This window comes from Panthera leo, chromosome D4, assembly GCF_018350215.1.
Source record: "Panthera leo isolate Ple1 chromosome D4, P.leo_Ple1_pat1.1, whole genome shotgun sequence".
In the NCBI taxonomy this organism is placed as follows: domain Eukaryota; kingdom Metazoa; phylum Chordata; class Mammalia; order Carnivora; family Felidae; genus Panthera; species Panthera leo.
This window is the reverse complement of record NC_056691.1, coordinates 943313-970444: the sequence shown is the minus strand read 5'-3', so window position 1 is coordinate 970444 and position 27132 is coordinate 943313. Positions and strand designations below refer to the sequence as shown.

The 27132-nt window shown below is 54.9% G+C and overlaps 1 protein-coding gene across 2 annotated transcripts in view; it reads left to right on the top strand.

Annotated features, from left to right (window-relative positions):
* Positions 1-26485, top strand: part of BICD2 (BICD cargo adaptor 2) — a 45944-nt gene extending 19459 nt beyond the window's left edge. Inside the window, exons 2-8 of one of the 2 annotated variants that reach the window (XM_042912532.1) lie at positions 12065-12277; positions 18352-18504; positions 19201-19635; positions 20128-21135; positions 21260-21411; positions 22510-22720; positions 24391-26485. In XM_042912532.1, the coding sequence (XP_042768466.1) occupies positions 12065-12277; positions 18352-18504; positions 19201-19635; positions 20128-21135; positions 21260-21411; positions 22510-22720; positions 24391-24396 (2178 nt within the window). In that variant the 3' untranslated portion in view covers positions 24397-26485. Of the gene's footprint in view, positions 1-12064; positions 12278-18351; positions 18505-19200; positions 19636-20127; positions 21136-21259; positions 21412-22509 lie in introns of both variants that reach the window. The other variant, XM_042912531.1, reaches the window with a different exon arrangement.
* Positions 26486-27132: the final 647 nt, after the last annotated feature.

Sequence of the window (27132 nt, the reverse complement as noted above, 5' to 3'; positions counted from 1 at the left end):
AGCCCCTGGGGAAGCACACCCTGCCAAGACCCCACCCCTGCATGTGGTCTGTGGTCGGCTCTCCCGTCTCCAGCCCAGCACACCCCTGCCGCTGGTTCCGGCCCTCACTCCATCCTCTCTGTGTCCTGCTCAGCAGGCGCCCACGTCCTGGCCATGCCACTCCTAGCACCTTGTCCAGGCTGCGGCCACCCTCCTGGGCCCTCAGGGGTGCTCCCCTCCCTCTCCTGCTCCCCACTGTGTCTCTGCTCTGCTGACACGGTGGGGCAGCGTCTCCTGCCGTGGCTCATTGTGCCCTCGCCTGGATTGGGGCTTGCTTGGCCTGGGCCTCTTGCCCAGACCTCCCAGACCCCACCCCCGCCTGGGGCACTGGATTCTCAGATCTAGTCAAACCTGCCTTCTCCAGGGATAGGCTGGCACCCCAACAAACACTAGTCACCCCTAGTGCTTGGGGGAGGGGTGGGTAAGGCTCCTGGGAGAGACCAAGGCCAGGTTGGAGGGGCTGGAGTAGGAAGGCTGCCACACCCAGGGTATGACAGAGACCAAGGGTGTGTGTGTGTGTGTGTGTGTGTGTGTGTGTGTGTGTGTGCGCGCGCGGAAGAGTGTGTGGATCGTGTGATTGAGAGTGTGTGTGATCGAGGGTGTATATGTGAGGGTGTGTGGCCATGTGTAATTTAGGGTTTGTGTGTATGTGTGTGTGAGGTGTGTGTGTGTGACTGTGTAATTTGGGTGTGAGGGTAAGGGTGTATGAGGTGTGTGTGTGTGTGTGTGTGTGTGTGTGTGTTACCGTGTGCAATTTAGGGTGTGAGTGTGTGAGGATGTGTAACAGAGGTGTGTGTGTGAGGTGTGTGTGTATGTGACCGTGTGTAATTGAGGGTGTTGTGAGTGTGAGTGTGCACCGAATTACACACGCCACACCGTCTGTTCACATCCAGGTTGGGGGAGGCTGCGGGGCCCTGGGGGTGGTGTGATCATGGGCCTGGCGAGGGAGGAAGGTCTGAGCAGAACCGGAGCCTCGTGACAGGGATCTGCCCTGTCCCCCACCCTGTCCCCTTGGTCCCTTCAGGGAGACACGAGAGTGGGGGAGACCCCGCAGGCACGCTGGTCCCAGGTCTTCCCCATTACCCTGGACTGTCACCACCCAGCAGCCCCCCCGGGGAAGCCCTGGGCCTGACCCCCACCCCCCCCTTCCCGGCAGCGCTCTCCTCCCAGGGGCCCCCCCTGCCGCGAGCCCTTGCACCAGGCCTGGGACCCAGTCCCGCCCAGCCTGTGCTCACGCCCGCTGCTCCTCAGCTGCGGGCCCCTCTGCCCCAGCCCTGTGACTCCCCTTCCTGGCCTGGAGCTTGCCCTGGGGGCTCCCTTCCCATTCGGCAGACCCAATCTTCCCCTCCCCCCCCCCCACCCCACCCAGGTCTGGCCCGGACTGCAGGTATTTGTGCGGTGTCCACGTGGGCGGGGTGAACCTAGAGTAAGGCTGGCCTTGCCTGGACTTGCCGGGCCATGTTGGGGCTCACCAGGCCTGGGCGGCTGTAGAGGAGTGGGCGGGCCAGCCCCTGGGGGGACATCACAACAGCACTGTGGCCACTACCTTGAAGCCCTGACGAGCGTCCCAGGGTCCGGGAGGGCGTCCTCTTCCTTCCTCCAAGCAGCCAGAGAAGCTTGGGGGCCCCCAGGTGGACACTGGCCTGGCAGGTGCGTGGTAGAGCAGCCAAGGCCTCGGGGACAAGCGTGCCCACAGCTGGGCACCACCGTCAGGTGGCGGACGCTGCTGCTCTGCATGCTTCTAGGGACGGGGAGGCAGGCTTAGAGGGGGCGCCGGGTGGGGGTGGGGTGCTTTGGTCAGAAGAAATTCCAGTGGGTGGGCTCAGTGGCGTCTCAGACCCTCAGCCTCTCAGCCTGTGAGCTGGGCAGTGAGCACCGCGACGGGGTCTCCTAGGTTCCGGTGCTCCAGGTTGGGGTAGATGCTTGTAGACAGCTTTCTGGTCATTGAGGGAACGGTTCGGATTCAAAGCGTGGTGGGGCCCGGGAGCTCCCCCTGCCGGCCTCCCCACGCCATTTCCCCGAGGTTTCCCGAGGTGTCCCCTTAGGATTTTCGCGGCTGTTACAGATACTCCTGCAGGAGTGAGTCTGGGAGGAATACCTAGGAGTGCATGGCCCTGCCTCATTTCGAGTGAATGTGTGACTCCAGGAATCTGCCAGATTACTTCCAGAGCCGCTGTGCCGTTTTCCGTTCCCTGCCAGCAGGCAGGAGTTTCCACGCTGAGCATTTTTTCGTGTGATTCTTTCCCACACACGTGTCTTCTCGGGGGAGGTATCTGGTCAGTTCTTTTGCCCATGTTTTATGAGGTTGTGTCTCTTTCTGAGTTTAGAGAGCTCTTCTATTTTATTTGGGCTGTAAATCCTTTGTCAGATTGTGATTTGTGTAGATTTTCTTTCAGTCTACGCCTTGTCTTTTTATTGTCCTTTTTTTTTTTTTTTTTTTTTAATGAAGAGAGTTCTGGAGATTTGTTACACAACAGTGTGAATGTAGCTAACACTACTGAACTATACACTTAAAAACAGTGAAGATGGTAAATTTTGTGTTGTGTGTATTTCACTACAATTTTAAAAAGTTTCCTGGTTTAAAAACTTTTTTCGGTGAATTACTCATTTTATCATTATTTTTTGACTCTATTCCTGGCATTGCTTTTTGTCTGGGAGTCTCATTTTATCTGCCATTAATGTGGGTATGCCAGCTTTTTTATTAGTATTTTTTGTGTGTCTTATATATGTGTCATCGGTAGAACGTAGCTGGATTTTGTCTGGGTATCGTTTCTCGTATCCAGTTTGAGAATGTGTTTTTTTGTTTGTTTTTAATCTGATCACTATAACGTGGATTCCTAGTGTCTTCAAAAATCACGTGTACTTTATGTTTCTCACCAAAGTATGTGAAAATAGAGTTTAGATTGCCATGCTATTATTCAGTTTCTAAATAAAGAACTTAAGAAAAATTCAATAGCATTACCTTTCTTTTAATTTCCTTTTTTTTTTTTTTTTTAACCCCCTTTGACATATTTCCAATCTTTTGCGTCGGGCAACCACTAATCTGTTCTCTATATCTGTGAGCATGGCTTTTGGTATCGTTTCTCGTATCCAGTTTGAGAATGTGTTTTTTTGTTTGTTTTTAATCTGATCACTATAACATGGATTCCTAGTGTCTTCAAAAATCACGTGTACTTTATGTTTCTCACCAAAGTATGTGAAAATAGAGTTTAGATTGCCATGCTATTATTCAGTTTCTAAATAAAGAACTTAAGAAAAATTCAATAGCATTACCTTTCTTTTAATTTCCTTTTTTTTTTTTTTTTTAACCCCCTTTGACATATTTCCAATCTTTTGCGTCGGGCAACCACTAATCTGTTCTCTATATCTGTGAGCATGGCTTTTGGTTTTTCTTAGATTCCACATATAAGAGAGATCGTGCAGTATTTCTGTCTGATTGACCTCACTTTGCCTGCTGCCCTCGAGGTCCACCCTGCTCTTGTCTTTCAAACAGCAGAAGTTCTTAGTTTTGAAGTCCAAATTACCAGTTTGTTTTTATAGATCATGTCCAAGGTCACAAACACTTTCTCTTATTTTCCCCTGGAAAGTTTATACCTTCTTTCTTTAAAAAAAAATTCAAAAAAACTTATTTTTAGTTTCGAGAGACAGCATGCCACAAGAGAGGGGGACAGAGAGAGACCATCTCTTTTTTTTTAAATGTTTATTCGTTTTTTTTTTCTGGGGCGCCCGGGTGGCTCAGTCGGTTAAGCGGCCGACTTCGGCTCAGGTCATGATCTCGTGGTCCGTGAGTTCGAGCCCCGCGTCGGGCTCTGTGCTGACAGCTTAGAGCCTGGAGCCTGTTTCAGATTCTGTATTTCCCTCTCTCTGACCCTCCCCCGTTCATGCTTTGTCTCTCTCTGTCTCAAAAATAAAATAAACGTTTAAAAAAAATTAAAAAAAAAAAAATAAATGTTTATTCATTTTTGAGGGAGAGACAGAGCACAAGCTGGGCAGGGGCAGAGAGAGAGGGACAGGACCCTAAGCAGGCTCCGGTTGGACAGCAGAGAGTCCAACGTGGGGCTCAAACTCACTGTGGCCTGAGCTGAAGTCAGATGCTTAACCGAATGAGCCACCCAGGCACCCCAAAGCTTATTATCCATATTAAATTAATTTTCATAATGCCGCAAGGCATATAGATATTCATTAATTCCAACACCGTTTGTTACAAGATTGCCCCTTTGCCACTGAGTTGCCTTTCTAAGTACTGAGATCAGGTCTTTCTACTTTGTTTTTCTTTTTCAAAGTCATTCTGGTTATTCTAGGTCCTTTGAATTTCTATAGGAATTTTAGAATCCACTGGTCACTTTCTACCAGAAATGTTGGGATTTAGATTGGCATTGTGATGAATTGAAAGAATTTGTGGAGGAATGACATCTTAACAATGGTAAGAGTGTTGTTAACATTAACAATATTGAGTCTTCTGGCTGATGAATGTTTGTTTATTTAATTCTCTCAGCAGTATCTTGTGGCTGTTAGTGTATGTCTTGTGCATCTTCTGTCAGATTTAAGCATTTCATATTTTTGTTGCTATTGTAAGTAACATTTTTAAAATATTTGCTTTCTGATTGTTCATTCCTCCTATGTAGAAGTGTTTGATTTCGGTACATTGATCTTGTGTCTTGCAACCTGGCTAAACTCACTTACTCTCACTAGAGAACTCTTTGTAGATTCTTTTGGACTTTCAGTGTAGACTGTCATGTGATATGCGAATAAAGATAGTTCTACTTCCTCCTTTCCAGTCTGACTGCTTTTGATCTTTCTTGCTTTATTGCATCGTAGGATGGCAACCCCAGTACATTGTTGAACAGAAGTGGGGAGACCCATTTCTCACCATTAAATGTCAGCTGTAAGGTGTTTGAACGATGCCCTTTATCAGGCTGAGAAAGGTCCCTTCTGTTTGATAAGTGTTTTATCAGGGATAGATGTTGAATTTTGTCACATCATTTTCCTACATCTTTTCAGTATTGTGTTTGGTTTTGGTTACAGGGTGATGCTGGTCTCATAAAATAAGTTAGAAAGTATTCCCTCCTTTTCAGTTTTCTGGAATAGTTTGTGTACAGTAGGATCTATTTCTCCCTTAAATGTGCAGTAAGAGTTTATCAGGAAACCATCTGGGCAGTGAATATTCTCTGTTGGGTTTTTAAATGTACATTCAGTGGCTTCGATACAGGTCTATCCAGACTATCTATTTCTTCTTGAGTGGGCTTTGGTGGTTTGTCTTTCAAGGAATTTGTCAATTTCAACTAAGTTGTCAGATTTATGGTGTAAAGCTGTTAATGATATCCCCTGTTATTATTTTTAGTATTTGTAGTGCTGTCACTGTCCACTCGTGATATTGGTAATTCTTGTCTGTTGTCCTTCCCCCCCCCTCCCCCACCCCCATTAGTCTGGCTAGAGGTTTATCAGTTTGACCTTTTCAAAGAACTTGCTTTTGATTTAATCGATTTTTCTTTATATTTTCTTATTTCATTAATTTCTACTCTGATCATTATTATTTTCTTTGGATTTCATTTGCTCTTATTCTAGTTTTTGTTTTTTCTACTGAGGGGAAATGACACCCACATAAAAAGCATCCAGATCAAGAGTCGGAACACGGCCAGCACCACAGGCCTTCCTGGAGGACCCATCCCAACCAGAGGCCCCCTCAGCCCTGACTGCTCCCAGCATAGGTTCATGTTCCTTATTCTTGGAGCTGTGTGTGTCGATGGAATCACACAGCATATAGTCTCTCGTGTCTGACTGCTTCCAGCGTTCTGTGAGATTCAGCTCTCTGGTCTGTGTAACGGTGGGGTATTCGTCATTGCTGTGTGGTATTCCATCAGGTGCCGGACTGGATCACAGCTTTTCCTTCTGTTGATAGACCTCTGGGAACTGTCTGGTTTGGGGCTTTTGTAAATTATGCTCCTATAAACGTATCTTTTCATACACACAAGTATTTCTCTCCAGTACGAGTGGGAATTGAGGGTCCAGGAATGGGCATGTACTTAGTGTTAGCACCTACTGTTTTCCTGAGTAGTTGGTTGTTCGAATCACACCCACCCCCTACAAAGATTTTAGGCAGGGTGTGACTCAGTCCCCTACCCATGCTGTGTCCAGTGTTTGTTGAAGGTCTGAATAAATACACAAGCCCTGTCTGAGAAGGGAGACCACGTGACTGGCTGAACTCTCATCAGAGGCACAGGGCCCAAACACCCACCATACACGAGAACGAGAACAGCCCTCTCCTAAGGCGTGCACAGCCTGTATGGAGGGTGCAAAGCCACGCTCCACGGGGTTTATGGGGTCTGTCTTCAGTCCAAGGGAACCAGAACTACTAGGGCATGGAGGTAGGACCGGGGCAGCCATCAGGCAGGACTCAAAAGCCTTCATCCCTCGGCCTCCTCCTGGGGGCCATTTGGGCAAGCCTTGGAGGGAAGCCAGCGTGGTAAGCTGGTTTGAGCACCGGGCTCCTACCAGCTTAACACTACAGGGCTGTCAGCTACGCCTTCAGCTTCACATGCAGCACCTGGTCTCATTTTTGAGACGGAAGCTAAGGTTACTGATCGGATTGTTCTTTTTTTTCTGAGTGGTCATTTAGTGCTATAAATATCCTCGTAAGTACTTGCTTTCGTGGCATCCCACAAATTCTCATGTTGGTGTCACTTTTATTCAGCTAGAAAAATACTTAGAAAGTATTTCCTTTCTGATTTCATCTTTGACCCATGCATTATTTAGAAGTGTGTTATTTCGTTGCCAAATATTTAGAGATTTTCTAAACCTATCTTTCTGTTACTGACTTCTCATGTAAGTCCCTGTGGGCAGAGCCTTTTCTTTGTGTGGCCCAGAATATGGTCTGTCTGGCTACGTGTCCCTTCCACGTGTCCCTGAAAAGAACGTGTGTGCTGCTGCTTTGGGGGGGCCCCACACACGTCCATTGGGTCGGGTTAGTCCGTAGTGTTGTCTGTGTCTTCTGTGTCCATGCCCACGCTCCGTCTTCTGAGTGTGTGAATCGCTGAGAGACAGCCTTGGAGTCTTCCAGCTAAAATTAGGATTTGTTTTTTCTTGTAGTTCTATCAGTTTTTGCTTCATATATTTTGAGGCTCTGTTATTAGATGTATATATTTGGAATTATGGTTTCTTTGAAAAGTAACCTCATTATTGTGAAACGACCCTCTGTTCCTGGTAATATTCTTTACAGTGAAATCTACTTTATCTAATATTAATGGAGCATTCCAGCTTTCTTTTGATGACTATTAGCATAGTTTATCTTTTTCTAGCCTCTAACTTTTGTAAACAAGTTTATTTTAACAGCTTTATTTATTTGTATAATTCACATACCATGAAATTAACTCATTTAAATTGTACAGTTCAGGGACTCTGGGCTGGTTCAGTCAGTGGACCTTGTCACTCTTGATCTCAGGGTTGTGGATTTGAGCCCCATGCTGGGTGTAGAGATTACTTAAAAATGTACAGTTCAGTGGCTTCTAGTGTTTTCATAGACTTGTGCATCTACATAAAACCAATTTTAGAACATCTTCACTAGCCCAAAAAGGTACCAGGAACCTTAGCCATCACCCCTCTGGCCTCCCAGCCCCACCCCCAGCCCTGGGTGACCGCCCGTCCGCTTGCAGTCTTCTATAGATTTGCCCATTGAGACATCTCATGTAAAGGGAATCCTACAATATGTGGTCCTTTGTGACTGGCCTTTTTCATGAAGCAGAATATTTCAAGGTCTATGTGTATTACACCACATGTCAGTAATTCATTTCTTTTTATTACCAAGTAACACTTCATTGTGTAGGTAGACCACATTTTATTTATCCATTTATCAATTGGTGGACATTTGGGTTGTTTCCACTTTTTGGCTATTACAAAAATTAGTGTTCAAGTTGTGGTATGGATGTATTTTTCATTTTTCCTGGGTCTGTACCCAGGAGTGGAATTGCAGGACCATATGGTACTCCATGTTTAACTTTTCAAGGATCTGCCAGGCTGTTTTCCACAGCCGCGCCATTTTATATTCCCTCCAGCAATGCAATGCATGAGGGGTCCGATGTTTTCATATTTTTGCTAACGCTTGTTCCCCCCATCCCCTTGTTTTTATTATTACAGCTATCCTAGTGGGTGTGAGGTGCTATCTCCTTGTGGTTTTGACTCCATTTCCCCCATGTCTACTGACGTGGAGCATCTTCTCGTGAACTTGCTGGTTGCTTGTTTGTTTTCTTTGGAGAAATGTCTGTTCAGATCCTTTGTCCATTTTTAAATTGGGTTGTTTGTCTTCTTATTGTTGAGTTACAGGAGTTCTTTATACATTCTAGACATTACAGCCTATCAGATAAAAGATTTGAAAGTATTTTCTCCTGTCATGTAGGTCGTCTTTTCACTTGATGGCGTTCTTTGATACACAAATGTTTTAATTTTTACGAAGTCCAATTTATCTGGTTTTTGTTATTTTTGCTCATGCTTATGGTGTCACAGGTTAAGAACCTGTTGCCAACAAGGTCATGAAGATTTATCCCTGTTTTTTCTTCTGAGAGTTGTAGTTTGAGTTCTTACATTTAGGTCTCTGATCCATGTTGAGTTAATTGTGTATATGATGTGAGGTGGGGGTTCAGCTTCATTCTTTGCATGCGGATGTCCATTTGTCCCGGTGCCATTTTGTTGGAAAACGATTCTTTCATCACTGAATTATCTCTGTACATTTGTCAAAAATCAATTGACCACATATGCGAGGGTTTATTTCTGGACTCTTCTGTTCCATTGGTCTGTGTTGTCTATCTTATGCCAGTACCACGCTCTCTTGATCACTGTAGCATTATATTAAGTTTTGAAATAGGGAATTTGAGTCTTCCTGCTTTGTTTTCAGTATTGTTTTAGCTATTCTGGGCCCCTTGCAATCTCATATGAATTTCCATTTCTGCAAAAAAGGCCATTGGAATCTTGATAGGGGTTGCATTGAGTCTCCAGTTAATTGTCTCTTAAAGGGACTTAAATAATAAGACAAACCTTTTGTATTTATTCCATACTTATCATTTCTGGCACTTGCACTTCCTTCTCCTAAATCTAGATTTCCATCTGGTATTGTTTTTCTTCTGCCTGAAGGGTTTAATTTAACGTCTTTGTAATGCAAGTCTGCTGGTGATAAATTCAGCACTTGTCTGTCTGAAGTCTCATTTCACCTCTGTTTGTGAAGTTTCCACCGGGTGTAGCTCTTTGTTAATAGGTTTGTTTTGTTTTGTTGTGTCGAGACGTTCCTCCATCTCCCAGCTTGTCCGAGAAATCTGTTGTCATCTTGTGTGCTTCTTTATGAGCTGAAGCATGTCTTCTCCCTCCAGGTGATTTTAGTGTTTTCTCTGCACCACTAGCTTTGAAGAGTTTTGTGATGTGCTTCGGTGTAGCTTTTTTCATTTCGCTTGTGCTCAGGGGCAGTGGGCTGCTACTGTCTGTAGATTTGTAGTTTCTGTCAGATTTGGGAATTTTTCAGCCATTATTTTGTTTCAGGTACTTTTATCCTCACCCCTTTCGGTCCCCTGGGGACTCTAGTTGCCCGTGTGTGAAGCTCCTTGAAGTTGTCCCCCCGCTCACTCATGTGCTCTTTATTTTTTTAGTTTTTCTTTTTCTGTGTGTGTCACTGCTGTTTCTTCAAGTTTCCTAATCTTATCTTCTGCTGGTGATCCCATCCAGTGCCCCCTTAACGTCACGCTTTGTAATTCCATCCTCTGCGTCTTCGGAGTCCCTGCTCCACAGCGTTTGGTCTGCTTCCTGAGCCTGTAGAAATCAGTCTGCCAGGCGACAGCCTGACTCTCATCGCCACGGACCAGTTTCCCTTCCCTCTCGCTGCCAGTTTCTCAGAGCTGGGAGATGGTGCTGTTGTTCCTGCGTGCCCCCTGCCTCGTTGTTCAGGCCCAGAAAGCACTCCCCAGCTCCACTGGTCCCTGTAGGTGCTCCCCCTGCTTGCCCCGGTGGCTTAGGGCTCCCCTGTGGTTGCTGGAAGCGTGCTGCTTTCAGCCTGGGGGAGCAGTGGGATTGTTCCATCTGTCCCTCTGCATGGCCCACCTGGTGGCTGTTTCACAGCTGTGCACTGATTGTCCCCTCTGTCCGCAGGTCTGCCACCTTGCTGCCTTGTCCGTTGTCCTGTAGCACCACCTGACCCCAGGTTGTCTGGCCCACCTGCCACTGTCTCTCTGCACCATGGTCAGGGTTCCCCTGGTTGGGGGGGGGGGGAGGGGGGCTGTCATGGAGATCACCTGTGTCTCACTGCCTGATGTCCAGTGACTTGAAAATTATCGCTTAGTCACATAAAGGTCTCAGTTATTGTAGCTTTTGCACATGGGAGCCAGACCCAGTCCTGTTACTGTCTTACTAGCTCAGCAGGAGGTGTAAGCCTCCAGCCCTGTTGTCTCTGAAAAGCCACCTCTGTGCTCCTGGGCAGGGTGAGGGCTAGACAGAGGCGAACATCTGGGCCAAGGCCGGCAGGCCTGGACGTGAGTGTGCTCACGCCTGCGTGTGTCATAGCATGTAGCCGTCTTGCCTCGGGACGGCCTCTGAGGTCGCTTCAACGCCTGGTGAGATGTCCACGCTCCAGCTTGAGGGTCACGAGTGTTCTGCCCAGGTCACCCCCTTAGGCTTGTCTGGAAGTTGGAGAGACCCCTCAGCTCTTTCCAGGGCTTTCCAGGTGCTTTCCAGGGCACCTGCCCTGTGAGAAGCCTGGCAGGTTCTGGCACACCCAGGACGGCTGTGCGGCTGGGGGTTGGGACTGCCACCCAGGATGGGCCATGTCCTGTCCACCCGGGATGGACAAGAATCTGTGATTTGTCTCCTCTTTCCCTGGGACTGGACTGCAGGAGGACAGCATCAGAAAGGACAGAGCGGAGCTGATTTGGTTTGAAAAGACACGCCTCTTGCCAGAGCAGGCTGTGTTGGCGGCTGGGGACAGATGAGCAAGACCCCGTCCTCTGGAAGGAGAGCAGTTCTCCCAACCAGTCCCCACCTCGTCTAGCCCATCCCCTGCCAGCTCTTACATTTTCAGTTTTTAGATCAGAACCGGTCTTGCTCACTAACACCCTTTTCTTTATACATATTTCCCCAATTGTTTTCTTGGACAGAATTCCTACACCTCGTATAGAATAGCAAATAAGTGAAAATGCCCCCGTTTCTCTCAAGAAACAGAGACATCAACTTCCTTCTTCCTCAGCAGCCTTCCATGGATTTTGTTTTTCTTCCTCGAGCCAGGAGCCCTGCAAAGATTCTGCATGGGGTGGCCAGTGGGAAAGGGGCCACCAGAGAGGACACGCAGGGATCGCGTCCTGGCAGCTGTGGCCACGGCAGGTTACGCTCACCCATGGGGGCTCCTCCCTGAGCCTGGGCGCAGAGCCTCCTTGCCTAGGTCTGGGGGTCGGGATGGCAGTGTTCTCTCCCCTCTGGTACTTTGAGCTAGCTTTCCACCCAGGCTCTGGGCAGGCAGGTGGGGTCTCCCAACTGGGGCACACGTACTGGTCTGTCCACCGGTTCTGAATATCCTGGTTCACGCTCCTGTCCCACCACTCGGCCTGGGCTCCACCCTCCCAGGATGGGTGAACAGAGGGGTCAGAGTGGGGCAGAGCAGCGCTGCGTGGACCTCAGACCTGCCTAGAGCAGGATCTCTCTGCTTGGCCCCTGGGTCAGCAGCCTGACTTCTGAGGGAGACTGCTGCACGGAGTGGGGCTGGGTTCCCGTCCCCACCTCGTCTCACTGAGCCCCCAGCCAGTCCCCCGACTGGGCCCGGGTCCTTCCCTAGTCTGGCCCCACTTGGCCATCAGCCCCCACCTAGCTCCTCCCTGGCCCCGTCCCCACCTGACCAGTAGCCCTGCAGCCCCGTGTAGCCCTTAGGTGTCCAGCAGCCGCTGTCCAGCTTCCACTGTGTCTGATCGTGTCCTTCCCCGATGTCCGGCGTGTGCACACCGGCGTGTCTGGCTGCAGGGCTAGCTGGCATTGGCCTCCCTTTTATGAGCACCTGGTCTCTGTGCAGGCGTTTGGACAGGCGCACACGAACCACAAGAAGGTAGCCGCGGACGGCGAGAGCCGGGAGGAGAGTCTGATCCAGGAGTCGGCCTCCAAGGAGCAGTACTATGTGCGCAAGGTGCTGGAGCTGCAGACGGAGCTGAAGCAGCTGCGGAACGTGCTCACCAACACTCAGTCGGAGAGCGAGCGCCTGGCGTCCGTGGCGCAGGAGCTGAAGGAGGTAACCAGCAAGCCCGGCAGAGACGGGAGGGCAGGGAGGTAGAGGGCTGTGCTGCTGTCCTCCAGACTGGGACCTCTGGGTTCTCATCGGGAGGGGAAGGGGCCTTGCTCGCTCTGGGCCACAGGGAGACCTACTCTCTGCCCTCTGTTTACCGGAGCGGGGAGGCGGCGGGCGAGGGGGGGGCGGGTGGCAGTGACAGGTGACTAGATGGACAGACGGTTCTGAGTGGTGGCCGGTGCAGAGTTCCACAGTCGAGGGTACGGGGGCAGTCGGGATCCCACAGGACTTGGAGGGGACTCTGCCGAGATTTGGGACAGAGCTCAGGGCCTGGCAGCAGTGGGGAGCAGTCACCCGCCCTGGTTTGGGGTCAGAGGTCATAGAGGCCTGTGGGCCGGGGGGGGGGGGGGGGGGGGCGGGGGGGGGCTGGCTTGGATCAGGGAGGCGGGCCATCCTCGGCTGTGTGGAGCCAGAGTGCATGATTTCATTTCCTCCCACCGGATTACCCTGCTTGGGATGGGAGGAGGGGCCGCTGGGGGTGTGGATTTGACCTCCGAGGTGTCTCGGCCTCACTGCTGGCCAGGCCCCCTGGCCCAGAACAGCCAGTGCAGGCACTTACCCAGCCAGCCTGGTGCTGCTCTTTTCCTCTTCCAGAAGGGCCTGCGTGGGCTGTCAGGAGAGCCCCGGTGACCTGCTGACTCCTGGCTTTGGGCGTCAGGAAATGAGCTCAGCCAGGCCCACACAAGAGCAGGTTTGGTGGGGCCTCGGGAGGAAGCCTGCCCCTCCCCACCCCCACACACTCGCAGCTGCCTCTTTCTCTCCGGGCCCTGCCTGTTGCCCCACAGGTCCCCACTGCCCCCAGGCAGCATCCCTGCCACCGCCAGCCCCTTCTGTACCCTGCTTCCATCACTCTTCTGCTGGTCCTGGCCTTGTGGCCTTTGCCAGGCTGCTGTGCCAAGCTCCTTCCTGGACTAGGAGAACACGGCGCCAGGCGTCCCTGATAAGTGCCGCCCTGCACCTGCCTTGGTGTGATGTGGCTGTGTGGGTCGTGCAGGGTCCCCCGGCAGACACCCCGCCACGAGAATAGCTGGGCCTTCCTGTGCCCAGTCCTGCTGCCATCCCGGTGCAGTGATGCGCCAGCTGCACGGTGCCCTCTGACCAAACCCCCCCTGTGACAGTCAGCCTAGGTGTCCACCTAGGCTTGCCAGCTTCCCAGGCGGGTCCAGGGGCCACTATCGTGTGACCTGTATAACATACTCTGCACATGGGATGGTTCCAGCTGCCCCAGAACTCATTCTCTCAGTGACTCTGTGGGCATCCAGATACTTCCCTCATCTCACAGGTGGGGAAAGCAAGGAGCAGGGTCACCAGGCTGGCAGCTTTAGGGTGCTGACCTCTGACCTCTGCACAGTGTGTGGACAGGCCCAACCAGCTTCTGTCCTGGGACATGATCTTGAGCCCCATCTTACAGATGGAGAGGCAGAGTCCCAGGGAGTCGGGCGTGGCCACAGTTGGCTGGAGGCAGAGTCAGGTTGTGTGCCCACTGAGGCCTTCCAGAGATTTGCCCTGGGGAGGGGGTGGGGGCTGCCCTTGAGAAGCAGGACTGGGTCGGAGAGGAGTCAGCATCATCTGCTCAGGTGGTCTTTTTGTCCTGGTGGGCCCTGTCCTTGCTGCCTTGGTGGACCCTGTGTGTCTGGGCTCAGGAGTAAATGACAGAGATGTCCCAGCAGAATTCTGTGCCCGCCCCCCCCACCACCCAGGGTGGGAGCCAAAAGGGCTTGATTGCTGTGGTGGCGTCCAGGCTGCCAGGAGCCTGCTGGAAGGAGGCCAGGCATTGGTCATGAGCTGAGATGGGCGGTGGGTCAAGAGCAGCCTCACCAGGTGCCGGGTGGACTCTTCAGCATGGGGTGGAGGTGGGGGGTGCTGGGGTGGGAGGACACCTGGTCCAAACCAGGGGATGGAAGACAGCCTGGAGACGGAGGAGGGGACGTGGGCATGTGGAGGAGGCAGCAGGGGTGGAGCCTCACACGGGATGAGGAACTGGACTCCATGGGGAAGTGCACATTCCTCCTGGGCAGCAGGGCTGGACCCGACTGGCCCCTGGGGTGGCGCCCTTCCCCCCCCCCCCCCCCCCCCCGCCACACACACACACACACACACACACACACACACACACACACACACGGTGAACACTCCTCCCCTGGCCTCTGCAGTCTCACAGGAAAACCCTTACCTGCCCAGGCACTTTGGGGATCCCTGCACAGCCAGGAGAAGGTGCCTCCTGGGCCCAGGCAGGCGCACCTGCCGTGCCCCGTCCTGCCTCCCCAGGGCCAGCTCTTCTGGTGGCTGCAGCTGTGGGCACGGCTTACTAGGAACCCAGTTCTAGTGTATTATATACAGTTAGTTCCACTAAGGTATCTAGTCCCGTGGGTCTCTCAACTGCCACGTGTACAACAGAGCTTTGGAACCAGCCCCATCCCTGCAGAAGCCACATTGCTTGGCCCATCCCAGGACTCTGGTCAGACCAGCTTCAGTGCCTGCCTTGAGACGGTGGGTCCAGCTGGGTCATCTCTCAGCACCTCCCTAGGAACCCCTGGGAGAAGGGCAGTGGGAGGTACAGTGGAGGGCCAGGAGGAGAGAGCCCCCACCCGTGGGACTACTTTGTGTCCCTCTGTCTGGCTGTCATAAGCACCCAAGTGAGGCTGGTCCCTGGGGTCCCTCTCCTGATGCTCCTTCCTGTCTCTGTCTCCTTGCTCCTCCTCCTCCCCCATCACCCAGACCTAGAGTGTCACCCCTGGTCTAGAACCTTCCAGGCACGTCTGTCCCCCCACCCCCGCCCCACACACATCCACCTGGGGAGCCTCCCTCCCTCTTGGGGTGGACAGGGAGGGTGGGCAGAGGCCTGGCTGGAAGGACGAAGGTGCTTCTCTGTCCGCATGAGGACTGCCATCTCGCTGGAGTGAGTCCCACGTGCCTGCCCTCCATGGGCCCTTGCGCACTTTCCTCACTGAAGGGCAGTGTCTGCTCCCACACTCTCCTCAGGGCAGCTGGGGGCTGAGGTGTGAGCATGTTGGGTAGATGGGCTGGGGGCTCAGAGGCCAGCCCCGTTGTCACACCTGTTTTGCCGACGAGAAAGCTGAGGTCTGGGGGGGTCCTCGTGTGCCCCACCTTGTCCACTTGGGCTGCACCCTGTTGGGGCCACGTGTCTGCACCTTGTGCCCGTCATCAGGGCTGCTGTTGACAGGCTCCTTGGGAGAAGATGCTGACTTTGGGGAAAACCACACTGTGTGGTGGCCAGTTGGAGCTTGTTTGAGCCTTGGAGTCGGATGTGGGCCAGGCGGAGGTGCCCTGTCTGTGTGGGAACCAGAGTGAGGTGTTGGGTTCCTGCAGCATCAGCACGTGGCGCCCTCACCTGCCACCTGGCGTCTGGGCCAGCTTGTGGGCTGCGTGCGCCTTACCTGGCTGCCCACGGGGCCCGTGTGCTCTTCGTCGGCCCCGGTGCTTATGAGTGGAGGCTGTATCATAGTTCCTGGCGACAGAGCAGGGTGGGACGTGACTCCTGGGCACCCAGGTGGGGCGCACCACAGACACGTCACTCTGGGTTGGGAAGGCCGAGTTGGCCCTGGCCGTGGGGGGCCATGCCCCTTGCTTCTGTTTCTGCAATCTGGTCGGCCTTCTAGCCTGTTGGTCTTGCCGTACAAACCTGCGGGTAGCTGGCCGGTTTCAGGCCGGGGCTTCCACCCCAGGTGGCTGTGCCAGGCCGTGCCACACATATTAGAGCAACACCTGCACCCAAACAAAGTGACTTAGGACAGAGAGCGAGGCGCTTCCGGTGGACGGATGAGCAAGCACTTCATGTCCTTCACGGAAAGTGAGGAAGTGCTCTGGGTCTGGGTAACCGTGAACAGGGAGCAAACTAAAGCCGCTGAGGTGTGCACTTTCCAAGGGTGGTCTTACAGGATGAGAGTTAACTTTCAATCAAGGACAAAGGCCGTGTGCAGCTTCACCTCGGTAGTGCCGCCTGGTGCTCAGGTTCTGGGGCGCGGAGGGCCTGGGGGGCCCTGGCAGGCAGCACCTCCTCTTTCTGTCCCTCTCGGGGCCAACCCCCCATTTCCCCTCCTGTGTCCTCTGTGCAGAGTGGACCGGTGCTCCCTGCAGGTGCATCGGGCCAGGGTGGGCCGAGCCGCGGTTGGGAGGCACCAGCCTGCTGTGGCCGCGCGGCAGTGGTGAGCACACAGTCCCAGTTCTTACAGATCCGTCATCGTGTTGGTGGTGAGGACTGTCCAGAGCAATAGACCCAGAGACAGTCTGTGTGTGAGTGAGAGAGTTAGTGTCAGGAATCGGCTCTTGTGATTGTGGGGGCGCGTGGGTCCAGAATCTGCAGGGTGGGCCAAAGGCTGGAGACCTGGCGAACAGCTGGAGTCTGAAGGGATCTGGAGGCAGAATTCCTCCTTCCTGAGAATTCTTATGCTCTGTTCTGGCTAATTGGATGAGGCCCACTGCATGACGGAGGGTGCTCTGCTAAGTCACATGTCAGTCTCACCCGTGCAGTCAGCATGGTGGCAGCTAGACTAGCCTTGGGCCCGATGCTGCACCAAGTTGGCTCTGACACTGACCGTGGCAGGAAGCGGCCCGCACTGAGGACCGAGCGCAGTGTCGTTAGGCGTTTCCAGCTGCCCGTCCGGATAAATGGGAGTAACTGTGTTTCGTCTTGTCGCCACTCCTCCTGTGTTATTTTACTTATTTTTTCCTGTTTAACAGGAGTTTTGCTTTCTGGGTGGGCCTTGATTTTACTCCAGTCTGTAACTTGGTGTCTGTTTCTTCTGGTGTCAGCTTTTGGCCACCTTCTTGGGTCACTTTGCTGGAGACTCTGGTAGTGACATCGTCAGGAGTGCTTGTATAGAACAACTCCCTCCTCCTGTTGCTCTCATGTTTTTCTTCCTGGTCCTATTTCATTTTCCCAGTGCAGCATTATTGTACTGGTTTTCCCTGCACGGAATCTTGGAATCTTGTCTGCAAAGCATGGATGTGATCACGAGAAGGCCTAGCACCAGTGGAGAGGCCGTGTGTCAGGGGAGAGGGCAGAAGAAGGGGGTCTGGGAGGCGACGGCGTTTCCACCTGAGGACCCTGGTGGGCTGGCCTGGCCTGGGGGCACCAGATGCCACCTGGGGCGTGGAAACAGGGCGGGTGGGAGACAGTTTGTTGTAGGGTCAGCCCTACCCCGAGGGGGGTGCTGGCTGTGTCTGCAACAGTTTCAGTTGCCTCAGGGCGGGATGGAGCTGCCTCCAGCGGGCAGGGGGCTGCTGAACTTCCTGTAACACCCAGGGCGGCCGGAATGTCGGAAGGACTGAGGTCGAGGGGCCCAGCGCCTGGTGGTGGCAGGTTGGGAAATCCTGAGTCTCGGTCGCGCAGTGCGCACAGGTCTGTGTCGGCCACTTTCTCCGCGCGATACCTGCACCCTCAAGGATGTGTGACATAATCCACATCCCTGACGGCTCACCCGCTCAGTGTGCACACAGATTCATGCACCGTCCCATATCCATCCCTGAATTTTCCATCACTCCAGAGGGAAGCCCCTCCAGGTACTCCCTACCCCTCCCACCCCACTTCCTGCCTTCTCTCTCTCTGTGGATTAGCCTGCTCTGCCCATGTCCCGTGTGTGGGATCACACAGTGGGAACACCACCTCGTGGTGGTTCAGGGTTCACTGCAGCCCGTGTTATAGCTGAATGACATCCCCTTGTGTGATTGGACCACATATTGTTTATTTGCTCATCGGTTGGTGAGCTTTTGGGATGTTTCCATATTCGGTTGCTGTGAATAATGCCCCTGAACACTTGGGCACAAGTTTTTGTGTGGACCTGTTTTTGTTTCTCTGGGATCAGGGTGCTGAGGAGGCATCGCTGGGCCAGGTGTGCTGAGCTGTTTAAGTAGCTGCAGCCTGTGAGGGAAGGAACTGCTTTTAGCCATTTTACAGATGAGGACACCAGGGGTCAGATCAGGCTGAGACCCATTACTGTGCACCCCAGAGCACACCGCCCGTGGTCGGCTGCCCACACCCCACTTCTTCTCGGCAGATCAACCAGAACGTGGAGACCCAGCGTGGCCGCCTGCGGGATGATATCAAGGAGTACAAGTTCCGAGAGGCCCGTCTGCTGCAGGACTACTCGGAGCTGGAGGAGGAGAACATCAGCCTGCAGAAGCAGGTGTCCGTGCTCAGGCAGAACCAGGCAAGTGCCCGTGCTCCCAGGGTGCTGCCCTGCCTCCTTCCCCACAGCCGAGCCCAGGGCTGCACAGCACACTGCCGGGGATGGAGGTGCAGCCAGGGCCCGGCCTCTCCTAGACCAGAGAACTCAGCTCTGCCTGTAGGGCTGGTTGCCCCCGAGACGCAGGGCGCCTGTACCTGTGACCTGAGATACGATTAGGAGTGATGGTCATAGCACACATGTAGGTATGTGTTTTGTATTTCTTAAAATATTTAATGTTAATTAAGTAGCTGTGTAGAATTTATTTACCTTTGATTTTTTTATTTTGAGAGAGAACCTTACGCAGGCTCTGGGCTTGGCACACAGCCAGTGTGGGGCTTGATCCCCACAACCTGGGGATCATGGCCTGAGCTGAAGTCAAGAGTCAGATGCCCAACCTACTGAGCTGCCCAGGCACCCCCAGTTTCATAAGATTTAAAGCCAGTGTATACCTGGTAGCATTTTAAGTAACCGGACACATTTGCAGCAGGGATGTGTGTATTCTGATTTCCGTAGTGTCTCCGGCCGAGTGAGCAGCGCACTTTGCACGTGCACAAGTGTCCTGGGTATGGCCTGATGTTCCTGTGCACCTCGTGCCCAGACCACCTCCCTCCCCAGCACCCCATCCCCTGCCGCGGAGCCCCCGTCGCTCAGGCACAGGAGAGTGCTGCTCTTTTCCAGGTGGAGTTTGAGGGCCTCAAGCACGAGATCAAGCGTCTGGAGGAGGAGACCGAGTACCTCAACAGCCAGCTGGAGGACGCCATCAGGCTCAAGGAGATCTCGGAGCGGCAGCTGGAGGAGGCGCTGGAGACGCTGAAGACAGAGCGCGAGCAGAAGCTCAGTCTGCGCAAGGAGCTGTCCCACTACATGAGCATCAACGACTCCCTCTACACCAGCCACCTGCACGTCTCCCTGGACGGCCTCAAGCTTGGCGACGACGCCGAGGCTCTGGCCAACGGCTTCGAGCACGGCAGCCTGGCCAAGCTGCCGCTCGACAACAGAACCTCCACGCCCTCCAAGGACGGTCTCGCCCCGCCCTCCCCCAGCCTGGTGTCCGACCTCCTCAGCGAGCTCAACATCTCCGAGATCCAGAAGCTGAAGCAGCAGCTGGTGCAGGTGCGGGTGCGGCCCTCAGGGTCTCACTGCTCGGGGCCCTGGGGCCACGCGTGCCGTCCCCACCTCCAGTCCTGCCCACCTCCAGCCCTGCCCCCGTCCTCTCATTTGCGTTTCCTGTAAAGTCTGTGTTGTTGCCGCAAGTGGGTCCGCGGTGCTGCGGGGGAGGTGCTGGAGCAGTAGGCCCCTGGTCACCAGTTTTCCTCGCGCCCCCTCGTGGTGCCCCGCGTGGGCTCCCGCACCGTGTCCTGTGGATGAGTCACGTCAGGGTTTCCTGCTCTTCATGGAACAGAATCCCCCCGCCCCCGCACCCCACCTGTCCCCTTGTCCTCGCATCTCCATGGAGGGGCCCCCCAGCCTCTGGGCAGCCTCTGTGGACGTGACACGCCCAATGCACGTGTTAACAGACCTGCAGGGTGACAGCGGTGGCACGGGCGGGGTCCTGCGAGCGTGTGGCCCCTGCGGGCTGGTGACGGGCCTCCTGTGCTTTTGCAGCTGGAGCGGGAGAAGATGGGCCTGCTGACGACGCTGCAGGACACACAGAAGCAGCTGGAGCAGGCGCGGGGCGCCCTGTCGGAGCAACACGAGGAGGTGAGCCGCCTCACGGAGAACCTCAGTGCCCTGCGGCGCCTGCAGGCCGGCAAGGAGCGGCGGACGGCCCTGGACAGCGAGAAGGAGCGGGACAGCCACGAGGATGGTGACTACTACGAGGTGGACATCAACGGCCCCGAGATCCTGGCTTGCAAGTACCGCGCGGCCCTGGCAGAGGCCAGTGAGCTCCGAGAGCAGCTGAAAGCCCTGCGCAGCGCACACGAGGCCGGCGAGGCCCGGCACGCGGAGGAGAAGGGCCAGCATGAGGCCGAGAGCCAGGCGCTCGCCGAGAAGGTCTCCCTGCTGGAGAAGGCCGGCCGCCAGGACCGCGAGCTGCTGGCCCGGCTGCAGGCGGAGCTGAAGAAGGTGAGTGACGTTGCGGGTGAGACGCAGGGCAGCCTGAGCGTGGCCCAGGACGAGCTGGTGACCTTCAGCGAGGAGCTGGCCAACCTCTACCACCACGTGTGCATGTGCAACAACGAGACACCCACCCGCGTCGTGCTGGACTACTACCGAGAGGGCGCGGCTGGCGCCGGCCACGGCAGCCCTGAGGCCCGCGAGCGCCGCTCGCCTGTCCTGCCCAAAGGACCGCCGGCCGCGGAGGCTGGGGCCGGGGACAGCAGCCCTTCGCCCAGCCCTTCCCTGCCCTCGCCTCTGAGTGACCCGCGCCGGGAGCCCATGAACATCTACAACCTGATCGCCATCATCCGCGACCAGATCAGGCACCTGCAGGCAGCCGTGGACCGCACCACGGAGCTGTCGCGGCAGCGCCTGGCCTCCCAGGAGCTGGGCCCTGCCTCGGATAAGGACCGGGAGGCACTCATGGAGGAGATCCTCAAGTTGAAGTCTCTGCTGAGCACCAAGCGGGAGCAGATCACCACGCTGCGCACGGTCCTCAAGGCCAACAAGCAGGTGCGGGGCCAGTGGGCAGGGCGGGCGGGGCTGCTCCCTCCTGGGGCCCCCAGCGTGACTCCCCGAGGCAGGCGGACCCCTGCCCGCGTTCCTCAACTGTGTGCCCTTTGTGTGTGATCCGCAGACGGCCGAGGTGGCCCTGGCCAACCTGAAGAGCAAGTACGAGAATGAGAAGGCCATGGTGACCGAGACCATGATGAAGCTGCGTAACGAGCTGAAGGCCCTCAAGGAGGACGCGGCCACCTTCTCCTCGCTGCGGGCCATGTTTGCCACCAGGTAACGCCCGCTGCTCCCGTGGCTGCGGGGCCAGTGTTGTCCTTGGTTTACATGCGAGACGAGGAGGCCAAGAGGCCAGGTCCCAGTGGGCAGGCTGGAGGCGCGAGGTGTGAAGGGGGCACGGGCTCACAGACAAGGAGTTAGCCCCCCGACTCCCTGAAAAGTGTGTGGATTCACAGGGACGGTTCCCTGCGAGGCGGGGGGGCAGGGTCCCGGGGTGCCCCATCTGACCTGCCGGTCGGGGATTGGGCTGGGAAGGGCAGCCAGCTGTGGACACCTGTGCCCAGATGCCTCCGCCTGGAAGTCGTTGCTGGGGGCTTCTTGGGGGCCCGGGTTTGGGGGTTTCTACCACCCAGGGGGCACGATGCCATCTGCTGGCTGGTGTTGGGCAGACACCCAGGGCAGGGCCTTCTTGAGGCTGGGGAGGCTGAGGCTGTGGGTTAGATGGGGTTAGAAACTGGATCAGGGCTCCTGCTCCTCCGTGTAGGAGGAGAGGAGCAAAGACCAGGAGAGAAGACTCTAGGCTTCGCTGGGGGCTCCCTCTCCTCCTGGGTAGAGCTTGGGAAAGACCTCACCACCAGTTTCTCTGCACGTGGGTGTCTGGAAACCCCACTTCTGCAGCCTGTTTTGTTTAAGAACTTGGCTGGATTCTCCAATGCAGCCGAGGTCACAAACTCACTCCCTGGAGCGGGAGGACCATGGCGGATGGGAGTGAGGGGCAGGTGTGCCCAGCGCTGCCTCCCTCAGGGACAGACCTGGAGTGGGTGTTTCTCTCTCCCAGCTCCATGAGGAGAGGGGCACATGTCCCAGTGAAGCAGAGGACGCGCGGGGGTGCGTCCATACGTGCCTCTCGCAGACTCTGGTTGCCATCAGGTGATTTACTAAGCACCTGCTGTGTGCATGCCCTGATCTGGGAACATGCCAAGTCCTGCCCGTGAGGGCTGGATGCCCTGGCCACCTCCCTTAGAGAAAACCAGCTTGGGAGCCCTTCCCAGAGAAAGCGGAATCGCTGAGGGCACAGTCTGTTCCCGCCCGCCCGCCCCGCCAGGCCCTCCGTGCAGGTCCGCAGCCACGCTCTTGCCTCTGGCGCCCCCACAGGTGTGACGAGTACATCACGCAGCTGGATGAGATGCAGCGGCAGCTGGCAGCCGCCGAGGACGAGAAGAAGACGCTCAACTCTCTGCTGCGCATGGCCATCCAGCAGAAGCTGGCGCTGACCCAGCGGCTGGAGCTGCTCGAGCTGGACCACGAGCAGACCCGGCGGGGCCGCGCCAAGGCCGCCTCCAAGGCCAAGCCGGGCACCCCGAGCGTAAGTCACACCTGCGCCTGCGCCAGCGACAGGGCCGAGGGTGCCGGGCTCGCCACTCAGGTGCTCTGCGGCGAGAAGTATAACATTTACTGCGATTAGGGCCACGGGGCCGCAGCTGCCGCTACCCTGCCGCACGCCACCCGTCCGCTTCTCCTCCACTAACCCAGCAGCAGCGGGACTGCGGTGCTAGGCTGGTCTTAACCGTGACTAATGCGCAGAGGGAAGGATTTGGCCGAGGCGGCGTGCTCTTCCACCCGGACCCTGTGAGCTTGGTGTCTGTTCTCGCCCCTCGGGACCGCCCTTCACAGCAGCTACTCTCTCGGTGGGGGGAGGGGGGTGTCCTTGCAAAAACGTGGCTTCCCAGGGCCTGTGCGCCGTCGGCTCCTGCAGGGGGAGGGGGACAGAGCCGGAGTTGAAACTTGCATGTTCCCCGCACGTGTCTAATGCGCGGCGACGCCGGGACCGGCAGCGGTGCGAGGTTCCAGCCCGAGTGCGAGGCACGGCCTCAGCCGATGCGCGTGGCTTGGCACAGTTTACAGAGACAACTCCTTCGTAGTTTGTGCGGCATCTCACTGCACGTCGTATTTGGGTCACGAGAACAGAATTCCCTCCTGCAGCCCCGCGTCCTGCAGCCCCTCGTCCTCCAGCCCAGGCGCCTGTGGGCGGGGGCCCCGCTCGTGCTCACGTGGCTCAGACACGCCCGCCACACCTGACACCAGGGCTCAGCAGGCTCAGCCTCTCTGAGATCTGCACGCCTGTCTGGTGGCCTGTGAGGTGACACATCGGCAGGTCCCAGGCCTGGGGTTTGTCTTTTTTTTCCAAGAGAAAAACTTCTTAAGTGCCTGGCCAGACTCTGTCCTCACAGGGAGCCCGTCCTTTTATACTTAGGGGTTCCCCAGCCTCCGGGGTGGGTTTTCCACTCTCTGCGATCCACGCGATCAGATCCCCATCACAGGGCTCTAAAATGAGGGGCTCCCACGTCTGTACCCAGAGCCCAGCCCCGTGTGGGAAGGGCACCCCGCCTGGGCCCAGGCCCGTTTGGGACCCCGCAGCGGGTGCGTGGCCTGCCCCAGCCGTGCGGCCGCGGAGGTAGTGACAGGTGAGCAGCTGCAGGGCTCTCTGCTCCCGGCGTTTGGCATCATGCCACGCGAGTTCCCACATTTGGGAGCAGGACTTCTCAGTATTTACCCCTGTCGCCCGGTGGGGGCTGCGTGACGCGAGGCTGCAGCAGTCTTCTCCCCGAAGGGCTTCTTGCCTCGTCTCTCCATGGCCCCGGGGAGCATCTGCGCTGCCCTCACACAGCTCCCGCCCCTCCCCCCATCCCCAGCAGACTCCAGGTGCTGCGTGGACCACCTTGGGTTTGGCCAACGGCCGGAGCAGGAAGACAGGGGTCGGGCTGCTCTGCTGACGGGATGTTGGGTCTCGAGGCCCCCTCCCGCCCGAGGAGGGGTCTTCCAGGGGCCTGGCTGCCCGCTGGCCCCGCACGTCGCTTCTTCCCTCCGCCGAGCCTGGCACGCGGCTTCTTGTCCATACAAGGCACGGCCCCCCTAACCCACGCAGGTTTTCTCCGCGTCTGCTGCCGACTAACGCACCACGTCCTCGCCCGGCCAGAGCTTCGGTGGTCGGGCCGGTGCCGGTTCTAACGCTGTCTTGTTTTCTCCCGTTTTCAGCTGTAGAGTAGCTGCCGGGAGGACTCGGCCGCGGCCCTGTCACACTGCAGCCCCTCCCCCTCCCGCGGGCCCACGCAGAGGAAGGAAGGGCAGCCTAAAAGTCCACTTAGAAACCTGTTTGGATATGCCACTGCAGTTCTTTCCAAGTTAGCATTCCCTGAGTGTTTAATGGCAGAGGACATAAAGCTTTAATGTTGAGAATGCCGCCAGCTGCTTGCCTGTACGGTGCTGAAGAACCTGCTCGGACAGCGGCCATCAGGCTCGCTTAGAACCCGCTAGAAACGCTCAACACCGGGGTCTCCCTGTTACAGATGCCCTTTTATATCCCATCAACCTGTGCACTTTTGATATTTTGATATTATTATATTTGCTTCCTTGATCCCTCCCATAGAGACGGTCTCAGATGCCGTGGTCTGTCTCGTGGTCCTGTAGCGCTCCGTCTTAGCTCCCGCCGTGTTGATCTGGTGTCAGCACGTGGCACGGACGTGTTTCCCCAGCGTGTAGCTCTAGACTGTTTAGGTGAAGGCCTCGACCCGGCAAGGAGCTCGGCCAGTCGTAGCCACGCTGTGGTTCAGCAGCCTTTTAGGTTATGCGGCATTATGGTTCATGTTTGAAATTACAGATTTTAAATGCCATGTTCATTAAGAAATCCAGGGTATTCCAATTCTGGGGTTTTTCATATTGTATTATTATTATTCTTAGGAATAGTTCAATGTAACAAGAAGAAAACTTGACCTTTGCTCTGGTTAAACAGTAATAGGCACTTGAAAACAAAAAGATAAATTATTGAATGAGTAGTATTACCTACAAATTCCAGAATCTTCTGGGTTTTAGGACATTGTGAAGCATGACTGATTAACAGAATTTTATACAACTGTACCAGTGAAATTCCAAATTGGAATTGTTTTGTTACTCTGGTTGTTGTGCCAGATTGTGGCACACTTAGAAAATCCTACAGCCGTCGGTTTCTAGGGTGTTCTGTCTCAACGCCTTTTTGTTAGTAATCATTGCCAGTAGTGCCTTCATCAGTTAAGGGAGGTGTCCCAGCGCAGTTCGTGCTCTAAAATGGACAGTGAGGAGCTAGTTGGGAATGTTGAAGGCCAGTGTGGACCAGTAGGTGTGAACGGGTGCACACCTTCATACCTGAACCTGGGCATCTTCATCGAGGGAAAGAAAACAGCGATTGTGCAAAATTCTGTTAGTCAGTGATTCTTTACTCTGCAGATCCTCGCAAATTCAGGGGCTGAGAAAAGGAAAGTGAACACACACCTCGAGTGTGCTTTGGGAACCAAATGGACTTGAGGGACAAGCTAAGCCAGCGGTGTGGACGACACGCCATGTTTGTGAAGAGCGGGCGGCAGGGGCGCCGGCTGTCGGCCTCGTGCAGGGGTGAGGGCTAGCCGTAGTATTCTTTGCAAATGTGAGGAAGAGACGTTCTGTATTCTCTTGCTTGGTGTAACTAATCGCTGTTAATTTCAGGAAACAGAACTCGGTGAAGCCCCTCAGCGGTCCAGGGCTGTGTCCCGTCGGGTTTGCTGAGTGAGGCTGTGCATATGGTAAAATTGGTACTCACAGAAGAAGAAAGTGTCCTCTCTTCTCCAAAATAAAGGACAAATTATAATAATATATAAGTAGCAAGGGTCAAAGAATTCTGTTTCCTGGAATAAGCATTTCTTCTTCCTAGTTGTAGGGACCCCTATTTTTACCTTCTATTACAGTGTCGGTCCATAAGAAATAATGTTACATTTACAATAACTTCACCTGTATGGGGTATTTATTTGCAATGATGTCTGAGTACTGTATTTTTTCTGTGCATTACCTTAGTGTCAGAATGTTGTCTTTATTTTAAGATCATATGCATGTTCTCCTGCCAAGGAACCTTTACACAGACCCAAACAAACAAACAAACAAACAAAAATGCATTCTAATTCTGAGAAAGTGAGGCAGAGCCTGGAAAAGGAGTAGGAAGGAACGGTCAATCTCGACTTGGGACACGGGCGTCTGGTGCAAATGTCTGCAAAGCCAGTGCACATAGGAACATGGGCCTGGTAAGGGTCACGTGGTAGGACCAATAAATAAAGAATAATAAAAAGCACAAGACTTGTTCCGTGTGGCTGCTCTGCCCCCTCCTTCAGATGAATGCGGGTCCAGCAATGCATCGTAATTCCAGGGCCTGAAATGAGACCAGCCGGTCAGTAACCCTAGCGGTAGGAACTGGAGGCAGCCTGGGACCTGTTTCAGGAGGCGTGGGGAGGTGGGGAGGCACGGGGTGCCTCTGGCAATGAGTACCCAGCGGCATGGCAGGGAGAGCACATGGCCATCGTGCCGTCCTCCCCAAGAGGCAGAGGTTTGGATCGTGTGGGGTCCTTCTGCCCTGACTCTTGCTCTGTGAACTTAGGGATGAGTAGATGCAACGAGAGTGACCTGTTTGTCAGCGCAAAGCCACGTGCACCTGCAGGAATGTCTGAGGCGTGCTGGGCCCGTCCTGGTGTGAGCAGAGGGGCAAATCCTGGCTGAGGGAGCGGGAAGCCCTGGGCACACTCTGGCGCTGTCCTTCTGACAGCCTCAGTCGGACCCAAGGAGCTGCCCAGACCTCAGGGCAGCTGTCTGAGGCCAGGGTCTCCCTCCCCCTGGGGTCTCCCCTGGCCCTGTGGCTGCTGCAAGGCCGCTTCCTCTCATGATCCGTGGCTGGCATGAGTAGCGGCTGCCTGAACCCGTGTCCAATTTGAAACCTCTTTCAAA